The 20,703-nt window shown below is 52.2% G+C and overlaps 4 protein-coding genes across 10 annotated transcripts in view; 1 reads left to right on the forward strand and 3 right to left on the reverse strand.

The window, feature by feature from the left end:
- Positions 1-2,932, forward strand: part of PLXND1 (plexin D1) — a 71,446-nt gene extending 68,514 nt beyond the window's left edge. Inside the window, exon 36 of the mRNA XM_027746419.2 lies at positions 344-2,932. Within this exon, the coding sequence (XP_027602220.2) occupies positions 344-460 (117 nt within the window). The 3' untranslated portion in view covers positions 461-2,932. The remainder of the gene's footprint in view (positions 1-343) is intronic.
- A 1,618-nt stretch (positions 2,933-4,550) lies between these two features.
- On the reverse strand, positions 4,551-5,845 carry LOC114001340 (histone H1.8). The gene is given in 3 exon segments (XM_039378500.1): positions 4,551-5,142; positions 5,221-5,487; positions 5,564-5,845. Coding segments are annotated over 3 exon segments (969 nt in total). The 3' UTR covers positions 4,551-4,722.
- Positions 5,846-8,811: 2,966 nt separating this feature from the next.
- Positions 8,812-11,854, reverse strand: RHO (rhodopsin). Its single transcript, XM_027746442.1, has 5 exons — positions 11,390-11,854; positions 10,292-10,460; positions 10,012-10,177; positions 9,531-9,770; positions 8,812-9,120 (listed from the first exon to the last, which is right to left on the reverse strand). Exons 1-5 carry the CDS (start codon positions 11,748-11,750, stop codon positions 9,001-9,003), a joined length of 1,056 nt encoding a protein of 351 aa, XP_027602243.1. The 5' UTR covers positions 11,751-11,854; the 3' UTR covers positions 8,812-9,000.
- Positions 11,855-15,625: 3,771 nt separating this feature from the next.
- The window catches only part of IFT122 (intraflagellar transport 122), a 31,781-nt gene continuing 26,703 nt past the window's right edge, over positions 15,626-20,703 (reverse strand). For 5 of the 7 annotated variants that reach the window (XM_027746423.2, XM_039378471.1, XM_039378469.1 and 2 more), the window contains 6 exons: positions 20,122-20,287; positions 19,040-19,151; positions 18,475-18,603; positions 17,563-17,642; positions 16,747-16,911; positions 15,626-16,072 (listed from right to left, as the gene is read on the reverse strand). In XM_027746423.2, coding sequence (XP_027602224.1) covers positions 15,983-16,072; positions 16,747-16,911; positions 17,563-17,642; positions 18,475-18,603; positions 19,040-19,151; positions 20,122-20,287 — 742 coding nt within the window. In that variant the 3' untranslated portion in view covers positions 15,626-15,982. The other 2 variants (XM_039378470.1, XM_039378472.1) reach the window with 2 other exon arrangements.

Genomic DNA, 20,703 nt, shown 5'->3' on the forward strand with positions numbered 1-20,703 from the left:
GAACATGCAGATACAGTCCACCCACCCCCAAAATAACATGCACCCGCCACCCCCACCAAGGCAGTGGCCCTGGCTGGCTCCTGCCCCCCTGCACCCCACAGGCTGGTGCTGCACCCTCAGCTCCATTATTGCAGAGCATTTCTGCCACATTCTCCTCCTCTCCCAGCCCTGGCCAAGGACCCAGCTGTGCCCAAGGACAGCAGCTGTGCAGGGGCTGGAGGGCAGGGTGGGCTTTCCAGCTATGGCTGGGATTTGGGCTCCACAGGGCTGACGGCAGGAACTGGGCTGGCGGGTGGGCACCCCTACACTGCCTTATCCACCCACCTGCCCATGTCACCCACAGATCGTGGCTGCCCTGGATGCCAACCCCACAACGAAGCGCACCCAGCTCCAGCACAAATTCGAGCAAGTGATTGCGCTCATGGAGGACAACATCTACGAGTGCTGCAGTGAAGCCTAGGCCAGCTGCAGCCCTGGAAGTGACCTTTCCTGCAGCACAGTGCCACAGGGAACCTGCCTTCAGCTGCAGGCACACCGTGGTCATCCTCAAACCAGCCTTGTGGTGGGGGTGGTCCTGGCCATGGCCGAAGGGCTCCCTCACATCACAAGAGGCCACAAGACACCTTTCAGAGCAGCTCAAACTCCTCTGGTATCCACTGTGGCACCCATAATTTATTTGCTGTTGCCAGCCAGAAATGGAGGTGTGACACCTGGGGCAAGCTCAGTTCACCACTTCCCTCTGGTCAGCACCCGAGCAGTCAGCACTCCCTGCATCCCGGCGTGTGGCTCCTCAGGACAAGGGATGGGGCTGCAGAGGCTGGAACAACAGACACAAAGCAGAAGGGTCACCTCAGGGAGTAACGAGCAGAGGCAGCATAGGCCATCAGAGCAACACCTGAGTTCCCTTCCACTCCATCCCTCCAACATCCTTGTTTTTCGAACACCAGGGACTCTTATCAGCTGTTCACTATCTGCTGCATTCTGTGTATTTTTGTGCCTTTTAATTTTTGTACTGTATGTGTAAACATAACTGCCCCTCCATCTGGGACTTGGGCAACATGAGGAACTTGGGGCTGAGACAAAGCAATTGCTTCCCAAGCAGCTAAGGCATGGTGAAAGCACTTTATCCCTAACAGAGACAGCTGTTTGGGTGCCAGAGGGAGTGCAATCCATGTAAGACGGTGTGGGAAGGGCTGTTCCCCCTTCCCTGGGTTCTTGTCTCTCATGCACAGCAAGCTGGAGGTGCAGTGGGTAGGCAAACATCCCACTGCCCAACCAGCTCGTCGCAGGCATGGTCCTGTCCAGACCAGATGCAGACAGAGGGTGAGGAAAGGACCGTGGCCCTTGCTCCCAGCCTCGCTGCACTGGCTCAACACGTGTCTGTGGCACTGCCCCCAGTGTCTGTGGCACCTTGACCCAGTAATGCCTTTCATGCCAACAGGGCCAGCTCCTGCTGACAGCCCTCTGACAGTGGCCTCGAGCCACACACAGGGCAAACACCAGGTAGCATTGTCCCTTTCTCTGCCTCTCCCCGTGGCCATCACCAAACACAAGGTCAGTGCTGCAGAGGTGTCTCCTAAAGCAGCCTGTTCTGCTTGCTTCAGGCCCAGCCCCCGTGGCTGATACCTGAGAGCAGCCAAGAGAGGGGGGCTTGGCTGTGTTACCAGCCTGTGTTCAGGCTTAGGCCAGGGTCAGTGAGAAGGTCCCACTGGCAGACCAGTGGATCTCATCCAAGACCAGAAACTGCAGTTGCCGCCCTGTGGCATTTGCACTGGGGCAACACCCCATCCCAGCTTGGTGGCCCCTTCTCTTTCCTGCAGCCCGGGGAGCTGTGACCACTCTGGTCTCCAGTGTCACACAGGCCCCTCTGAAGAGGCTGGGTACAGCCAACGCCATGTGCTCGAAGCCAGCATTCCTGCATGGGAAAAGGCTCCTGCCCACAGGGCTGGCCCTCCGCAGATGCCATGGTTCAAACTGCCAAATAGGAAAGAAACAAAGAAAAAGTTACTACCTCACTGCAGGAGGGTGTAAGGGGAGCCTTTGTTAGTCATTCAACTGACAGTGATGCAGCCTGGTATTAGATAACTGTTCACCAGAAGTACTCCTGGGTGACTCTGCCATGGACAGGTGGCCTCCATTCCATTGTTTCCAGTAATGCCACATTTGTCAGAAACCGCAACATCGGAGTTGTGTATGTGTACATAGATATCTATTTTAAAACAAATGATAGACTTTATCCAGTATGTTAAAAGGGGGGAAGGGAGGGAAGGGAAAGGGGAAGAACAGAGGGGGTTTTTTAAAGAGAATTACAGAAAAAGTACTTACACTGCAGAGGTCTCAATGTCTTTGCTGAGGATGTGGCTTCAGAATATAAACTCTTAAGAATGTAGCTGGGCTACGTTTTATTTTGAAAGTGATTTCACAAAATCTTGAATTTTTTTTTCTGTTAGAGACTGTGAATAGCTGACAGAGATTTAGGCAGGCCCAGCACAGGGAAGGCAAGGGCAAGAAAGAACAAGGTAGCAGAGAATGTTGAGTTTGGTTGGAGGCAGGGAAAGGGCCATGGAGCTGTAGCCCCATGTTGTTTGTTACAGGGAAAGGAAACAAGTGAGTCAAGAGCAAGTAGGGTTTGCCTCCAGGTGCTGTGACTGGGCTGTGTATTGAGGCTATTGCTTTATTATTTAATTTTTATCAAAGCAAAAAAAAAATAAAAAAAAGAAGTATTTGCTACAGCCATGTAAAGGAACAACTTTAACAGAGCAAAAGCTCGAGGGTTTGTAGTGTTGTATTGCCTTGAACCCCTGAGCCCTTTGTAACATGTTTTCCAACTTTGGCACGTGTTGTGGATGTAGTGCCCTTACCTGCTGTGTAGTGGAAGTGGCAAACTCCTGGCAAAGCCTATCTTTGTAATAAAACTAGGTGCTGAACCTGTGGAGTGCAGTTCCTGCCCCTGTGTGTGCAGAGTACACGCATGAAAGACACCTGCACAGACGAGCCTTGCATGTACGAGGCACACCATGGGCAGGGTCAGCAGCTCAGTGAGAACCCCCTTGTTTCTGCAGGAGACAGGTTTGTACCTCTCTGAGCTGCAGAGCTCGCTGTGGCCACACAGCACTCCCACAGCCGGTGCCACGGCTCCCGCTGGAAGAGGCGTGGGAGCGGACGACTGGCACCCGAACTGACTGACACTGTGCTGCACACGTGAAGACCAGCAGCCCCACAGCAGCAGCTGGGGCCGGGCACCCTCACCTCTGCCAGCTGCCCAGTCCACAGGACAGTGCCTCCCCCCAGCCCTGGGGAGCCAGCACCTCCCTACACTGTCAGACCAGGCTGCAGCTTCAGCACCCTGACACCAGCTTGGCCCAGGGGCCTTAATAACCATGGCATTGCTAAATCCATGCTCTTCCATCTCCTCCAGTAAAAGCTGCACTTTCCAGACACTGGAGGGATTTTTTTTCTCCTGCTAGGAAGTTGATTCTTAGTAAAGCTAAATCCAGCCATTAAATGACTCGGCCTCTCTCAAAGCAAGAGAGTTGCACGTTTCACGCTGCAGATGGTGAGGAGGGAGGACACAGCCCCTTCCCTGCCCTGTTGGGACATTGCCACATGGGCGAGCGAGGCTCTGTTAGGCCACCACTGTCAGAGGATCCAGTGAACTCAGCTCAGTTACTGCTGTCATATTCCCCACCCTGTCCCTGGAGGGACACGAGTTCCAGCTCCCTTAAAGATGGATCAACATAGTCAAGGCTGAAGTTTAAAGAGAAGTTAGTTTGCTCAGCTCTTGCTTAAGCCCCAGAGCAAGGCCAGGAGCCTTGGAGGGCATTGGCAAGGCCAGCTGCAGATTAGTGAAATCCTCTTTAGGAAGAGTTTTACTTCCACTTATTTTCTCCCACCCAGGAGGACTGTAACCCTTTACACGATCAGCCTGACCTTCAGAAGGGCTCTGCTCTGGGCAGAGCAAGAGAAATTCAGGCATTTGAAGCTATTAAATGAAAGTGTCATACACTGACCCACAGGAGCTCACAAGACAGGTTTGGATGTGGGAACTGTGCCACAGACAGATAACAAGAGCACAAACTATGCTGGGGGCTCCAGCAAGCACTCCAAACTCATTTTTGAGCCCTAAAACACCTCTATCTTTCTCTTACTATAGTTAGAGCACACGCAGCTCCCCCCAGTGCTCGGGACCATGGCATGCACCCAGACCTCCCACCCTGGCACTCTCATAATCCCACCTCAGCCAGGCATCAGCACAAGGGCAGCCAAGAGGGCAGAGGGCTCGACACCTCACAGTCCACACCAGCAGTACTGGCCAAGCCTGAGCTTCTCCATTCCCGTGGGTGCCACCATGCTGTGTCCCATGGGTCCCAGGGCCCCTGCCCAGGCCATCACTGCCAGCCTGCACACACACACAGCCCCCAAAGCCCAGCATACCCCTGGCACCACAGCTGGGGACACAGGGACAGACAGGGCACCTCTCCATGAGGGCAGGCAGAGAGGCAGCTGCCTGCAGTATCAACTCACTACCATGCCATGCAGCATGAGGCCAGGGCTGGGAAATGGGAGCCCAGGGGCAGGGGCCCACAACCAGGGTAGCAGTCAGGCCATTCTATGAGGTGAGTAAAGAAGCTTTATTAGCAGAAGGTAAACACAGAGTTAAAACCTGTCCTGGGGACTAAAAGCAGCCCAGACCCTAAGGGCCTGGGGCCAGTTGAAGCAGGGCTAAGTGAGACTGTCTGGGTCCCCCGACAGAGCCGTTCTATCCTCTCCAGGGGACGCTGCCTTCTGCAGCCTGGCTTCCCCCTGCCTGGCTCCTGGGGTCACCTGGGGCTTCTTCGCCTGGCCTTGACCCCTCTGTGCCTTGAGGGGACCCTGCTGTGCCCCCTTGAGCACCTTCCCCTTGCTCTTTCCCCCAGGGACCTTTTGGGGCCCCTTTGTCCCAGCACCCACAGAGCTGTCGCTTTTGCTCCTTCCTGCAGCCTCAGCCCCACAGGGCCTTGAGCACCCTTTGCCAAGTGCCTGGGGGTGGTCAGCAGCTCGTGGGGGCCTTGAACACCCTGTGCCAGGGGCCTGGGGGTGGTTGGCAGCTCGCGGGGGCTTTGCTCCATCGCTCCCAGGCTTCACTGCAGCTCGTGGCTGGGCCTGGAGGAGAGGGAAGAGAGCACCTCAGGGTGCTGCCATGCCATGAGCCACCCAGCCCCACTGCCATCACCTACTCACATCCATGGGCTTTGCTTTTGGCTTCTGCTTCATGGCTGTCAGCTGCTGCTTCGTGGTACCTGCAGACAGGGTGGTGGATGAGTCCTGGTGAGGCCAGGCAGCATGGGGTGGCTCATGCCCCTGAAGCCCTTTACCTCATTGTTGTGCACCAGCCACAGGGGCACAGGGGTCCTTGGTGGTCCCTTCCTGTCCTGGCTTCGGGGCCTGTCCTCTGTCAGGATCTGCCTGGCCCAGATGCTGCTTGTGCTGTGGCTCCTTGGGTGCTAACTGGGGGTGAGAGCAGGGTGTCAGTGGGCCCAGGCAGCACCTCAGCCCCCAGCTGCCCTGGCAGCCCCCTGCTCACCATGAGGGTGCCGGTGGCCCCCACAGCAGAGGAGTTGTGGGGCCGCACCAGCTCCCCACAGCTCAGCCCCTTGCTCAGCACCTGCTTCAGCAGGTACTTGAGCCGGATAGGATCCTCCATGGGGTACTTGGCCAGGATGAATCGCTTGATGGTGAAGACAGAGGCACCCTTCTTCTCATCTTGGGCCTGCAGCGCCTCTTTGACCATCTGCAGGGTTGAAGGGCGCCGGGCCACACTGCCCAGGACCAGTGGACCTGGGAGTCGGGCTGGAAGAGGCACCATTTGAGACTGGGGTCCAGCCCCAAGACACTCACACCTCCAAGGGCTGCAAAGCCCCCAGAAGCTGAGCAGCCATAACTCTACTCATCCCTACAGACTCACAGAGACTGTGGCCACTAGAGCTCAAACCAAGCCCCAGAGACCCAGCCCGACAAGAACCCAAAGTGAGCCCTAGAGCCCAAGCTGAGACTCACCAGAGACCCAGCTCTGCAGGACCCTGCAGCGCTTGCAGACCCCTTACCCATTTGAGGCTCCATAGCAGAACACACGAGCCCACAGCCTTGGGCACAGGTAGCTCCAACTCCACCCACAGCACCACTGACCCTGCTCCTTAGGCCCAGCTCACCTCCTTGCAATTTATCTCATGAGCAGCCTGGATGGCAGCTGGTTGGCAGCTGCTAATTGCTCTGGTCTCCGCCCCGGTGGGAGCTGGGAATTCAAGTGCCCTTTGCCAGAGTTTTGTGTGGGGCTGGAGGGGCTCAGGGCAGACCTGAGCAGATAGTTTGGAGAGGGATGAGAGACTGGGAGTGTGTGGGATGATTGCTCTGAACAGGCAGGGGAAAGGCACCTACCCGCTGCTGGGTGGGTGTTGGGGTGCTGGGATGGCAGCTTGCTGATAGCATTTGCTGTGGGGTGCATGGGGAGCCAGCTTGCAGCGTGCGGCCCACACAGACCTGTTCCCAGTGTGCTGGTGGGATGTGCTATCTCCCTTTGCTTCACTGAGAAGCAGGGGTCTGATAAGGAGGGGAAAAAACAATCCCACAAAGAAGAGGAGGAAAATGAAGAGCTGCTTGGTTAATCAGCAAAGTGACTCCCCCCCACTATCTCCATGATCAGGTTCATGAGCAGGACGACCATTCGTCCCTGCCCACTGAATCCCACCATGCTTGGGGGAGAGCACTCCCAGCCCCGGACACGGACAGCCATGTCCCCTCCACGTCCCCTCTCTGCTGCCACCTGAGTAAATCACTGAAGGTTCTTTGGTGCAGGAACAGCACAAATGTCCCCACCTGGGGGACTGCTGTGTTCCTCCCCAGTGCCCCATCAATCCCTCCCTCTGTACACAGGAGACTCACGGGGCTTCCGTGTGCATTGTCTGTCTGAAAGGTGAGGAAGCTGCGAGCCAAGATTACACTATGGCAGGATTGGCTCCTGGCCACCTCAGCAGACCTGTCACCATGGCAATGGACCTGCAAACTACTGCCCACAGAGACCTTCATCAAGGTCTGTGCCCACCACTTGAGCCTGGGGGCCAGATCCTGGCTGAGGTGGCAGCAGGAGGCAGGTCTGGCAGCTGGGAGAGAGACCGAATGCCTGGAGCACCACATGCCCAGTTCCCCCCCGACCAGCAGCACCAGCCTGCTACCTGCTCCATTTCCAGTCCATTTCCAAATTCCCCAGGAAGCGGACAGTGGGGACACTGGAAGGAGGCAGGGCCTGGCACCATCTTCCACCTGGATCCATCCATCACCTCTCTGGCAGCTCTGTGATGCCTCTGGTACCCAGATGAGCTGGCAGGGGGGTCCCAAACCCTTGCTTGCCACCAGCACCACCAGCAGCAGCTGTAGGGCTGGGCACGGTGAGGAGTGACAGCCCACAGGCTCGGGGCCAGGCTGTGTGCTGGGGCTGGTCCTGCACGGGCAGGCGAGCTGCGGTGCCAGGCATTGCCACACTCCTCTGGAGCACAGCCTCACGGACAGCAAATAAACACCAAATCCTTCCTCCTCTTCCCTCCAAAACCACCTCCTAGATTTGAAGTACATGAATCAGACATCAGCCTAAACACTGAATTATTCATAAAACTCTAATCCTTAGATTTCACTGAATATGCAGAAGTATGGATAAAAAAAATAATGAGAGAATTGTACTTGCAAATTGCTCTTTATTAAGGGTTTAACTTGCATGGGCTCTATACGTTGCCTATTAGTCCTTGCAAAGCTGCATAGGATTAGAAATCAGAGAGGATAATAATGTACAAAAATAGTTTCAAATGTTGATAACACTGAACAGCCAGAAAAACATCTTATTTGTGTAACTGAGCTAAAAATAAAAATGAAGAACAGTGCTACAATTGCAATATGCCATCTTGTAGTGCTTCAAACATATGTTGGCATCACTGAGCCATATGCTGCTGGGTCCTGCCTGCTGCGGCGCGGGAGGAGCTCAGCCCTGCACCCGGCAAGCCTCAACAGCACAGGAGCTGCCCAAAACCGCCTCTTGGGCCGAGGCCAAACTGACCGCAGCTGAAATGGAGAGGGGTGCGGGGGAGTGTGCTGGGGGCTTGGCCCAGGGGGTCCAAAGATGCCTAAGGATGACGGATGGGACTGTGGGAAAGAGTGCTGGCGGACGAGGAGCGCGGCTGCTGCTGAGGGTGCAAGCTCTGTCCACGTGCTATGCTATGCCGTGCTGTGCCGTGCTGTGCCGTGCCGTGCTATGCCGTGCTGTGCCGTGCCGTGCTATGCCGTGCTGTGCCGTGCCGTGCCGTGCCGTGCTGTGCCGGCAGGGCCCTCCGTGCTCCTGCCTGCTGGGCAGGATCCACGACCTTCACCGCTGCAGCACAGGAGGGCCCACGTGCCCCGGTATTGTGCTGTCCCCCGGAGGGGACGCAGCGCCTCCGTGGGCTTCTGACAGGCTGGAGGTGGGGCAGGGCTGAATTTGGTAGCACCTGGCAGGGCCCGGGGCACCTCGACGCAGCCAAACCTGCTCCGGGCAGCTGGAGCGCGGCAGGACCGAGCGGCTGTGTGACACTGGCTAGGATTCATCTCCGGCAGCAGAGACGGGAGGTGGCCCCAGCTGCGGCCCCGGCAGCAGCAGAGGCAGGACGTGCCCTGGCCGGGCGTCAAGGTGGGGAGAGAGAGGCGAGGGCAGCTCTGCCACGGCCCAGGCATGGCAGGGCTGTCCGCCCCAGGATCTGCACTCAGAGCAGGGGCACGAGCTCTCAGCAAGTCAACAGAAACTCACGGATATACGCCAGAGGAGCTAAATCTTTGCATTTTAATTACAAAACGTGTGTACACATTTTCAGCCTTGTTCCCAGGGTTCCTAGTGCCAGGAGAGAGGAGCCCGCCCCACAGGGCCTTGGCCGTGGCGAAGCAGGGGCAGGTGGTGACAGCGGTGGGACTAAGTTCGTGCACCCCAGGGACTGGCCCAGGTGGGGCCTACGCAGGAGAGACCTGGCTGGTGGAGACGGAGGAGGTGTCTGTCTTGCCAGCAGACGTGTCCTCGTCTCCCAGCGGGTTCTTGCCACAGCAGAGGGTTGTGATCATGCAGTTACGGAACTGGGAGAGAGGGAAGCCCAGTGTGAGGCAGGCGGACACCGGGCAGCTCTGCCCACAGGGCTGTCTCCAAGTTCAGCAGAGCTGCTTGGAAGCCCCCAGCACCACAGCACAGGAGGCACCACACCAATGGAGTCTCCTGCCCCACTGGCTGCTGCCAGCCCTGCCTGCCAAAGCCCTGGCTCCTCCATCAATGCAGCACCTGCATCATTTCAGGCTGGATGGCCTTGCATTCGTGAGATTTATGCAATGCCAAGGCTGAGCTGCACAGTCACCCTCCCACGTAACCAGGATGAGATCACCTGGAAACAACCCCCCCTCCAGCCCACTGGCAGCTTGAGATGCCGTAACTCTCTGCCAGGTGTTATAAACTGAAACACAGAAAAGGAGTTGTCTCACCCCCTGCCACTTACCTGTTTGTTCATTACGATGTAGATGACAGGGTTGTAGATGGAGGAGCTCTTGGCGAAGAACGCCGGGATGGTCATGAAGATGGGCCCAAAGTCTGATCCTTGGTTGGTGAAGATGTAGAACGCGACACTGGCATAGGGGACCCAGCAGATCAGGAAGGAAATGACCATGATGATGACCATGCGGGTTACTTCTTTTTCTGCCTTCTGGGTGGTGGCAGACTCCTGCTGCTGGGCAGCAGCCTGTGGGTAGAAGGAAATGGAAATGTAATGGAGCCAGAGAGTGCTGCGCCAGCAGGGATGTGGGGTGAGGGCTCATGGAAGTCAAGCTGCGCATCTGGAATTTGCTCTTTCCCTCTTCATGGAGGGCCAGCTTGGCCCCTGGAAGGCCCTCCCCATCACCAGTCTGGAACCTGGTGTGGGCCCTTTGCCAGCACTGGGGATGGAGATGGCCCTCGGCCCACTGTCACTGGCAGATACCCACCTCCTTGACAGTGCAAACCAGGTTCCCGTAGCAGAAGAAAATGATTGCAAGCGGGATCATGAAGTGAACCACAAACATGTAGATGACGAAAGATTCGTTGTTGACCTCTGGCTTCAGAGTGTAATAGTCGATCCCACATGAGCACTGCATGCCCTCGGGGATGTACCTGCAAGGTGAGCCCAGCAGGTCAGTGCCCAGCAGAGGAGATAGGCTGGAAGACACAGCCAAGCCGCCAGCCAGGCTCCCACGCCCCCTGCGCTGGGCCTGGTGCCCCCCCTACCTGGACCAGCCGAAGAGCGGGGGAGCCGCACATGCCAAGGCCATGATCCAGGAGAAGGCAACCCCCATGATGGCGTGGTTCTCCCCGAAACGGAAGTTGCTCATGGGCTTGCAGACCACTACGTATCTTTCGATAGCCAGGACCACCAGTGACCAGAGACCAATTTCACCTGCACCAGGGAGGGGACAGAGAGGGACACAGGGACTTTGAGCAACAGGAAGAGAAAAATACTGTGATGGCAGCATGAAGCCTCCTCAGACTGATGTTCCTGAGGACAACTCCTGGCAGCTGTTAAATCTCCACCAAGGGTTTGGAAAGAAATGAACAAAGGTCAAGTGCAGATGCAATAGGACAGTGTGAGAAGACCCCTCCTCACTGCACTGTTTACCCACAGGAACCACTTTGCTGCTATGTTTTGAGATCCATGGCTGGATCCCACCATTCAGCTCAGACAGCACCTGCACCTGCAAGCCTACTGCCACACTCTGAGATGCAGCGAGTGCCTGTCATCCCAGGATTTCCCCTTTCTGCCCACAGCTTCCTCGGAAACTTGTGCCACAAGGATCAAACCAGTAAAGCAGTAGCTGTGGCTGAAGACTGAGCTAAATGGAGGAGAGCATTTTTATACACACAATTTTTGTTTAACATCTGTTTGGGTCCAAGCCTGGCTGGCATGGGGAGGAGAGCCAGCTCTGCTTGCCTGCACCGCTGTGCACCACACCAGTGCTCGTGAAACTGGAGGAACAGACTCGCAAAACAGGAGGAACAAAACTGTCATCTCTTGACTCAGAAAGTGAGCCAAGGAGATGTGCAAATCCAACAACTGCAAAATCTGCTACTGGCAGCTTTTCATTGCTGCACTGTGGTTCTCAGGATACTGAGAACTGATACTGGCTCCCAAAAGAAGGTTAAAAAAACAAGTGTCATTTGTCACTTTGTTCGCCTCCCACCCAGAAACATGGCAATGGCCTCGACCCACAGCAGCAGCAGACCTTCCAGGTACCATATTCTTCCAAGATCATCTGTGTGTCTTCCCTCCCACTCCTAAAATCTGGGGCAATTCCTGGCAGGAGACTTCTGAATATTTGGAAAACTTACCTCCCAGTGTGGCAAAGAAGCCTTCAATGTAACACCCTGTTACTCCAAAGACAAAGTACCCGTTCATCGAGGTGTACATGGTGGTCGTGAAGCCTCCAAAGACCATGAAGAGGTCAGCGACTGCCAGGTTCAGAAGGATGTAGTTTAGAGGTGTCCGGAGTTTCTTATGCTGGATGGTGACGTAGAGCGTGAGGAAGTTGATGGGGAAGCCGAGCAGGATCAGCATGAACATGTAGGCAGCTAGTGCTGAGAACTTCCAGGGCTCAGCCAGGTAGTACTGGGGGTACTCGAAGGGGCTCCGCACCACCCCGGTCTTGTTGGACATGGGCACGTAGAAGTCTTGGCCTTCTGTCCCATTCATGGTTGTGGTTCGTGAGGTGCCTTTCGCTCTTACTTAGGGGGTTCTTTTGTGTACAGGGGGATCGACTCTGAAGTGGAGCTCCCGCCACCTCTCAGCCTTCACTGTCACCCCCAGGAGAAGCGGCTACACTCCCCTCCACAGGGCACCTCTTATAAAGTGCCCCCGAGGTAAGCCCTGGACACCGGTGTCAGCACGATTAGGGTTTAGAGAATTATTAATCATAATCATCCAGGGCTAATTGGCTTTCCTGGGAAGGTGTTAAGGTGACACCTGTTTCTGGCCCTCACTGTCATTGTTGGAAACCATGGCTCATGGTCACATATAAAGAGGTAGCTCTGCACCTCACCTTTCATTTGGGGGGGATCAAACCAGGCAGCAGCTCCGCTCGCAAGGCTCTGCTCTCTTTTCCATCCCCCACTAACAAGAGGGATGTGTGTGGTTCACACCCCAGGACTGTGGGTTTGGGGGCTGCAGATGGTGGCTGGACTGGACAGGTGTGGTGTGTGTGATCCCTCAGTGACAGAGGGGTGTCCCAGCCCCATTCTCACAAGGGGAATGTGGGCCCATGACACCAGCCAGTCCCCACTGGAGATCCGTCACCCCCATAACTGCTAGTCCCTGTGGGAGGCTGCAGAAGGCGATGTCACCAACTCTTCTTCCACATGTTCCAGCCACCTCTCTTTCTGTTCAAGATTTGGCTGCAGAGTTTTGACCACCACCGTGAAACACTGGCCCCGATGGCGGGTTACCAGTTGTACCATCTCCTTTGTGCCTGGCTTTGTGCGTGGTTTGAGTCATGCCAACTTCATTGGTAACACCTAATAAGTAACCTAGTCCATCTGTCCTGGACTGCAGTCGTTCTGCACTGGCGCTGAGAATGCTGCTGGACCAGGGCACTGATGGGAGGTTCAGAGCTGAAGCCAACACCCAACCTCATATGCTGGGTAACAGACATCTTCAGTCTCCTCGAACTTTGTATAGCCATCAAACTTCAGTCTTTCATGTCTCTCTGCCTGCCCACTCAGTGAACTCGATTGTGCTTGAAACATTCTTTGTGCCAAACAGCAGATGAGTTACATATTGTCTCAATTTTTCAGAGGCAATGAGACAACACGTACAGGGGGTGAGCACAAGGAGCCAACCACAGAGGAGTTCTCTTCTGGAGGTTCCTCACAGTTCACATCATTGTGATTAATCTTTTAAGCTCCAAAGCTATTTTCTCCATCTCTCCTCTTTTTTTCCACCCACTGTTTACCACCTTTCTCACTAGCAGTCGCTAACATTCCAGCTGGCAGGCAGGCACCAGCTGGTTCCCCTGTGGAGGCCAGGCAAGAGCTGTTTGCTCTGCCCCTTGGCATGTGATGGAGGCTGAAAGGGAGCTGAGCACCCACCTCCCCTCGCTGTTCTGGCTGCATTTGGGGCTGAGCTGAGCATTCTTCACAGCCAGGAGCAGGTGAACATGAGGGTCTCATCCAGCACAGGAGGATGTGCCAGAGCTGCTGGAGCTCATGGGTATGAGGTGGGCAGAAACTCACATCCTCTTGGCCTTAATAAACTTCCTCCAGTCCTGGTCTAGTTTTCACCAGTGTTCCCTGTGATTTGGTTTAGCAAAAAGTTTAACAGAAAAAAGCACAAAGCACTGTACCTCTCTAAAGCAGAGACCAAGCTGGGAAACCTTCCCTTTAAGCAGAGAAGGGGGAAAAGAGCTGAAGTGCTGGCACCACAGATGAGGGCAGACCTGGCTGGCTGCAGCCCAACGCAGGCCATGCTCTCTGGACAGTCCAAGAGGTCTTCCTTACCTTAACATACTCTGCTCACCCTAAGCCCCTCTCAATTAACTTCTCACACTTGTTGCCAAGGCCAGAGCAGTGCCACTCTAACTGCAAATGCAGCTGTTCACACTTGTACGTGGGCACACAAGGATTAAAGGTTTATTTCCCAATACACCTTAAGCTGATGCAATAAGCCACTGCTGAGGTAGCAGCTGCTGCGTGGAGCTTAGGCTGGTGTGCGTCACCACTGGATGCAGCAGTGGGACAGGCAGGCAGCAATGAGGTAGAGGAATGGGACAAATTGCTCACAAGAGCTTCTAACCAAAGCACAGTGGTGGGACCTCTTGTAGCTCCAGGGACACCTCAGCATGAAGTCAGCCGGGAGGCTCCATGGCACAGGGGAGCCTGTACTAGAACACCTTGTCTCACATGTATGAGATGTGAGATCTGACTGTTCCTGCACAGAAAAGCCCAATAGGTTTTTCAAAGCTAGACTTTATTCACAGAGTTGGTTATTTAAAAAAAAAAACTTCCTTGCTTGATCTGTTTTGTGTCTCTGTCACAGCAAACCCTTTCTCTTTATTTTTATATTTTTTCATTCCCACTGGCTCTGCACAACCAGCTCAGTTCCAGGAGAAGGAACCGAATTCCACCCTGGCTTGCATCTCAAACAGCATTGTTTATCTGTGTCAGTAGCAGAGTCTTCACTGCAAACAGTGACAGCTGAGTTAGAAAGCAGAGAGCTGTAATTAGAACGGAATGTTTTTAAAGTGGTAAATTAAGCAAACTTGGTCAGGAACCACTGAGGGCCTCGGAAACCCGGCCATGCCATTGCAGGCTCTCCCTTTCCAGAGGTACTTGAGCAGAGACATCCCATTTCACAGGCAAGGTGCTGCTCCCGTGGGAGCTGCTCTGCCAGCACCAAACACCTGTCGCTTGAGACGGTACCGTGTCCTTTCCCACTCAGGGCAAAGGCAGGCTGGGACAGACAGGCTGCCATCACAACAGAACTCGTGGCAACACGGGCACAGTTTTATACCGGTTTCAAGGCAAGAGACCTATCGCCTCCCAGCTCCAGCCCAGCCAGTTACCTACATGAATCTTTCTGCTGCCGGGGAACCACTGTGACCATCCTGAGGGGCACGTTGGTATGGCTGGCATGGAGCTCACTTCCCTCACAGCAGTGTGAAGTGCTGTGCTTTGGTGTCCAAACCAACGCTGGGAACACAGCAGTGCTGTAGCAGGGGCTGAGAGGTGCCTGCACAGCACTGGGATTTCCTTTTTCCCTGCTCTGTCTCCCTCAGGAATAGGCCAGAGCTGGGCAGGGGGCAGGGAGCAACAGAACTGGGACAACTGCCCAAAGGGCTGTCCCGCTCCAGATGATGTCATGCTCCAAAATAAAAGCTCAGGGAAAGGAGGAAGAAGGGAGGATGTTGTGTTTGTGGTGTTTGCCTTCCCAAGTGATGGTTACTCATGTTGAGCCCTGCTCTCCAGGAAGCAGGGAATAAATTCCTTCTTGCTTTGCTTTGCTTGCACGCAGAGCTCTGCTTCAACCATTAAACTGTATTTATCTCAACCCAGGAGCTTCTTGGCTTTTGCTCTCCTATTTCCTGCCCAGTCCTGTGGGGAGAGTGAGCCAACATAGGAGCTGCCTGGGACTGACCCCCCGTGTCTCGTGCCTCTGCAAGGGGCTGGAGCAGAAGGCAGCAGGTCCGTGTCCTCCCACCTGCACACGTGGCTCGCCCTCAGCTCCAGACTGACACAGTGCTGGGGACACCCTGCTCAGCAGCACTCCCTTAGCACACCCCTCCATGGCAGCACCATGGTCAAGGGATGGTGGGAGTTCAGGAATGGTCAGAGGTATGCTCAGGTATGCACAACCTGACATCCTGCACTTTAACCAGGTGAATTCCACAGAGACTGAACCATCCCCCACCCCAGGGTGGCTGTGAGATGCCCCCAGTGCCAAGAGCAGCTGGAACTCTACAGATTACACTTGAAGGGCTCTACATTTTAAATCTCTTCTTGCCTAAATTGAATAGAAAGGGAAAAGAAATTCAAGATCAGAAGCAGGAGCACTATAGCAAATTCCAAGACAAAGAGTAGTGAAAAACAGTCCCATTTATTTGAAGATCTGTCAATAACAGGTGTGTATTAAGAAGCAAATCAAATCCTAACACAATCTGGAGTAAAAACAATTACTTAAAGTCTGAACTTGACCCTAGAAACATTCCTGTAAAATTCTGTGGCACTTCAGCTGCTTGCCTGGGAAATGCAAAGCACATTCACAAACAACAGACATTTTAATTTAAAAAAATAGTTACATGTCTTCAACTCTTACAAACAAAATAGAGCAAGATGACTGACTTTCCTAAGTCGTTAGGAAAGCTTTATGGATCTAAGAAGTGTTTTGCCAAGCCAACAGGAGAGACTGTTGTTGAGATGAAAGACTGGTTTCCTTCATTGGTTTGACTCATCTCTTCTCCGTCGACAGAACGGACAACAATTATGCTGGAGTATGAGGAGCTCATAGTCTTCTGTGTGAAACATCTGTTAATTAGAAACAGATTTAGCACAAGTTAGCTGGTGCCCTGCTCAAAAAAAGTGCAATCTGAGCTCAACGGGTGCTCTACAGCACAAATATTCGGAAACCACCATGAGAGATTGGTTCTCTCCGTTTCAATTGCCTGAATGCTACAGCTGGAACAGAGCAGTGAGCACTTCACAGACCTCTGCCAGTGCTGCTGAGGAGGCACAAACCCATTAACTACTTTTGAAGGAAGGACAACAATTAGACAATTTCTGTGTAAGCAAACATGACTGAATTCCAGCATTTCAAAAACCCATTCCTGAGTGAGGCTGGAGCAGGGCTGAACCACAAGATAACTTAGTGACTGACTGATCTTCCTTGCTAGACCAGGCTCCAAGTCACAGGGACAGAGCAAAAGGAAATAAATACAAACCAGCTTCTGTTGGTCAGCCAAGGTTTGCTCAAGAGGCTCCGACTTGCTGTCAGGACAAGTTCTCAAATTCAGCTACTGCCAAGGTAGCTCTGTGCATCACATAGCTCTGAGTTGGGGTTTCATTGCTCTGTCTCTACCTCAATCGGGAATTTGCTGAATACATGTCAGAGCATGAGTTTTTGATGATTAGCATTGTTTCAGCCATTGGGTTCTGGATAGGGCTTTTTGGGTTGTTTTTAAACTTCTCCACGAAAACAGTACCTGAAAGCAGGATGGACACATGGTGATGGAGGCGTCGGGCAGCAGGGACCGGTAGTACTGCCAGCGCAGCGGCTGCGGCCAGCGCTTGACCAGCACGTCCCGCCGGCTCATCGACCGCAGCACAGCGCGGTTCACCACCACCGGGACAAACTCGGAGCCTCCCTGCTGCAGGAGAGCAGGTTGAGAGAACTGCAGTTACCAACTGCAAGGCCCTTTGAGGATTCATAAGTTGTAAGAAGCAAAGTAAAATTCAGCAGAAGATGCTCATGTAGGACTGGCCCAAGACCTGTCCCACCAAACTCTCTGTCGGTGTCACCAACACCTTCAGCGACAGCAGCATCCAGTCACATCTGGTTCCAGTGAGCTTCCATTATCCCTTCAATGGATCCCTTTACGATTCCCTGGAAATAACAGCCGTGCCCAGAGTTTTTATGAAACCCTCACAGTAAGGCCTGCTCTACAGACGTGCTGCTTGTACCCCATGGGACAGCTCTGCTGTACCAGTGCATGGTGAGAAAACAAAATTCCAAACATCTTTGTTGTTTTGTGGAGTTTGTGTTGGGGTTTTTGTGTGGATTTTGTTGCTTCGTTTGTTTCTTTTTGATTTTTTGTTTTGTTTTGTTTTTTGAAGAGAGGAGCTAACTGGTAAATCCCTTTCCCTCTCAAGTGCTATCCTCCCAGTCTCCTGCTCTGCAGCTCTCATCTTTGTACCAGATGCACACCAGAAGAGTGGCATGGACTGTAAAGTAAAGTTTTTTAATAATTTCTGTTGGTAGCAAGAAAGAAACAACTGGAAGGTACAGGTAAAGCTCTTACCTCAAAGCTCAGTTTTGCTGTAAAGGGATCATCATCCTCAATAATATCTGTACTGTCATCAAGCCTCAAACTCTGGCCATCTGGATGCATTTCTTAAGGAAGGACAAGGGTCCCTGTAAAATTGGCTGTACTCACCATAGCCAGCACTCACAGAATCAGTATGAAAGCACCCTAGCAGGACCAGTACCCTTGCTGCTCCACAGTATCTCCAACTGTGACAGTGCCCAGGTCATTACAGAAAATACCAAGAAGACCTTGTTGGAATTCCCAGTGACTGGGGAATTTTATCAGTGCAGTTGCTGTAGAACAGCGGGACTGACCACAGCCAGGCATGACATCACCTCTGCCTCCCTTCCTGTCGGAGCAAAGGAAGCAATGTATTGAAAGGACATTTTTGAGCAGCTTCAGTCAGTTTGTGTGTTCTTGTGCATCACTCTGCACCTCATATTCTATGGCCCCCACAGCAACTGGGAGCTCTGGGTGCCAAAGCATTTCAAACCAGATCCCAACAGCAATAGCTATGAAGAATGTCCATGCTGCTTCCCTTGGCTGAGAGAAGGTAACCTCTAAAGGAAGCTGTTATTGGAAGCAACACGCTCCAGATTCCACTCATTCTTTACAGAAAGCAATTCACACAGAATAGGTAAAGCATAGCATTCCACTGTTAAAAATAAACATTTCACATGGTTAGAAACAAACTGTCCTGATGAAAAAGCTTCATGACAACATTAGGTTTAGTTAAACCATATTTTGGTTGTTATATTAATGCAACAAGGAAACACAATGTAATTGTACTCACATCAGTCATATGACAAAAAAAGAGAGGTTTAAACCTAAGCGGGGAAAAAAATTCCAAATTGTTTAATTTTTCCCTATATAAGGACTGGAAACCAATTCTAATCAAAAGGATACAGTCACTCATCATCTCTTGCCATTTATTCTCTCTTTTACTCACTCTTGGAGCTTCAAGATCAATGAGAGCTACAGCTTCTTCATCCGTGATGCCATCTTCCACATAGAACTCAACCAGATGCAGCACCTCTAAAGAGTGGGAAAGGCAGGAAGTGTTTGACCTGCAGGAACTCAGGAAATGCCTCACAGCAGATACTGTGCCCCCTCAGCAATGAATAGCCTCTGGCTTCCATGACAGTGGTGTTCTGCCCACTTGCTCTCATGAAACAAGTTAAATAAAATATAATTACAGCAAACCAACCCCCCTGAACTTCTGAAAGGATTGTGTCAGTATTCACAGAGCACTCGATGCATTCAGTGTCTGGCAATAAAGCAACGCTGTGCTGCACCCGCACCCTGCAGTGGGATCCAACAGCCCCCCGGACAAGAGGTTCAAATTGAACAACAGTAAAGGGAACGTTTGTTTGGCCAAATAACATTGCAGAGAGAAGAAATTAAGCACTAGTCTACTCTGTTAACATTTATCTACTTGCAAAGCACGAGCAAATGGGACATCCCAACGCACCGTAGGAGGAGGCCGAGAAGACAAAAGGCTGCCTGCAGTTAATGCAGACGTTCCCCAGGTTATTCAGCAGAGGGTTGTTGGTTGAGCACCTGTAACACAGGGGCAGGAGCTCCTGCAAAGACACATTGAGAACACGGTAACTGCAGACTGGCACATCCTCAGCTCTTGGTTTTCAATTACATACGGGCTCCTTCGGCTGGCACCACCGATACAACGCCAGGGCCACTCTGGAGAAGCACTGCTGTGAAATCAGATCCTTCAACATCTAAAAAAGTTTTACCCTTTTTAACAAACCAGCAAGTTTTCACATTAAGAATAGCTGTCTTCACCATTCTAACAATTAAATTTTCACCTTGCTTTTGCAGTAACAGAAGCAGAAAACTGCATCAAATCGATACAAAAAGAAGCCAAAGAGAAGGTTACTGAAGCAAAGTTTTTTGCTCTAAGGTTTGGTCAAATTTAGGTTCTCCAATTAATTCATTTCTCTTCAACAGCACAGTTATATTAGGCAGTTCTTAAGAGCGTGTTTCTATTATTTCAGGAGGCCAGGTGCATGTTCACTGGCACAATGCAATTTATTTTTAGTGAGTACTCCCTGAAACATGGCTTTATAGAACACTGCAGAGAGCCAAACTACAGTTAAAGAAGAAAAGGTGTTAAAATAAGACTTAAGGAAGGAAGGTCATTGAAGGGTTGAGGGGAGGAGGGAAGGAGTGTTAGGAGTAGGACAAATGAAAGTGACCTCCAGCTGGAGAGAGAGACAAAGACTGTGGAGCAATAGCGTGTGGACTGGGGAGAAAAGGGCTTGAAAGAATTAATAGACAGAGGGGAAGGTGGATGCAAGAGAGGAGAGGGAGGATGGAAGCTGCCTACAAAGCAAGGGCTGATTTTAATTTGTTCTCAGGAGCAGAAGGAAGTCTGACCTGAAGAATAACAATAAAAGGGCTGTGTTTCCAGCAGAAATACAATTATGTGACAGAGCCATGCATAATATATTGCAGATTTTTTTTGTGCACACGGCAACTCGGATTCTTGGATTAGGCCACATATTAATGATTAACATGAAACACATTACAACTTACTTCACTGTCATGGAATGGCTTGGATCGGATTGTCAGGCTGCCCAGCTCAAAGGATTTCTGGAACCTGGCTGGGATATGCAGTCCCTGAAGCTTCTCATAGGCATGACGAGCCAGTTTATATGCACCAAGAGCCTTACTCTGCTTTGCCAGGGCAAGTAATGTCTTGCTATAATTTAATTAAGGAATAAAAATACATACAGCATTTAGGAAAAAATGCAATACTCTGTCTAATCAGAGAAGTTGTACAATGAAGCATATCCAACACCAGGACTTCAAACAGGTTTACCCAGAGAAATCTATTTACAGAGCTTAATTTACAAACATGTGTGAAAGGACTATCAAAACACCTGTGGGCACTTATTAGCAAGGTAAGGAACTGACCCTACATAAACATTGCTGTGGTTAAATATTCTGACTCCATCTGCAACATTTTAGTAATTCTGGGGTGCATAAACTTTGCCCAAGCCAAAAAAAGACCCAAAATCTTTACAACACAAGTAACCCACTGACACCAAGTAAATACACCTGATGTGATTGGAAAGAGTGGGCTCCATGCCACTGACCAAGGGTTGTCCTTCCCTT

This window comes from Pipra filicauda, unplaced genomic scaffold, assembly GCF_003945595.2.
Source record: "Pipra filicauda isolate LSUMZ 115617 unplaced genomic scaffold, ASM394559v2 scaffold139_size1960392_pilon, whole genome shotgun sequence".
NCBI classification, from domain to species: domain Eukaryota; kingdom Metazoa; phylum Chordata; class Aves; order Passeriformes; family Pipridae; genus Pipra; species Pipra filicauda.

Bases quoted from the DNA above. Each gene is read 5' to 3' on its own strand.
- RHO (XM_027746442.1), bottom strand. From the start codon at position 11,750: ATGAATGGGACAGAAGGCCAAGACTTCTACGTGCCCATGTCCAACAAG. The intron at 10,178-10,291 runs GTAGGGGGGGCA...CTCACCTTGCAG, and splicing joins CCGCTCTTCGGCTGGTCCAG to GTACATCCCCGAGGGCATGC. The intron at 9,121-9,530 runs GTAAGTGGCAGG...CCTCTCTCCCAG, and splicing joins ACATCGTAATGAACAAACAG to TTCCGTAACTGCATGATCAC.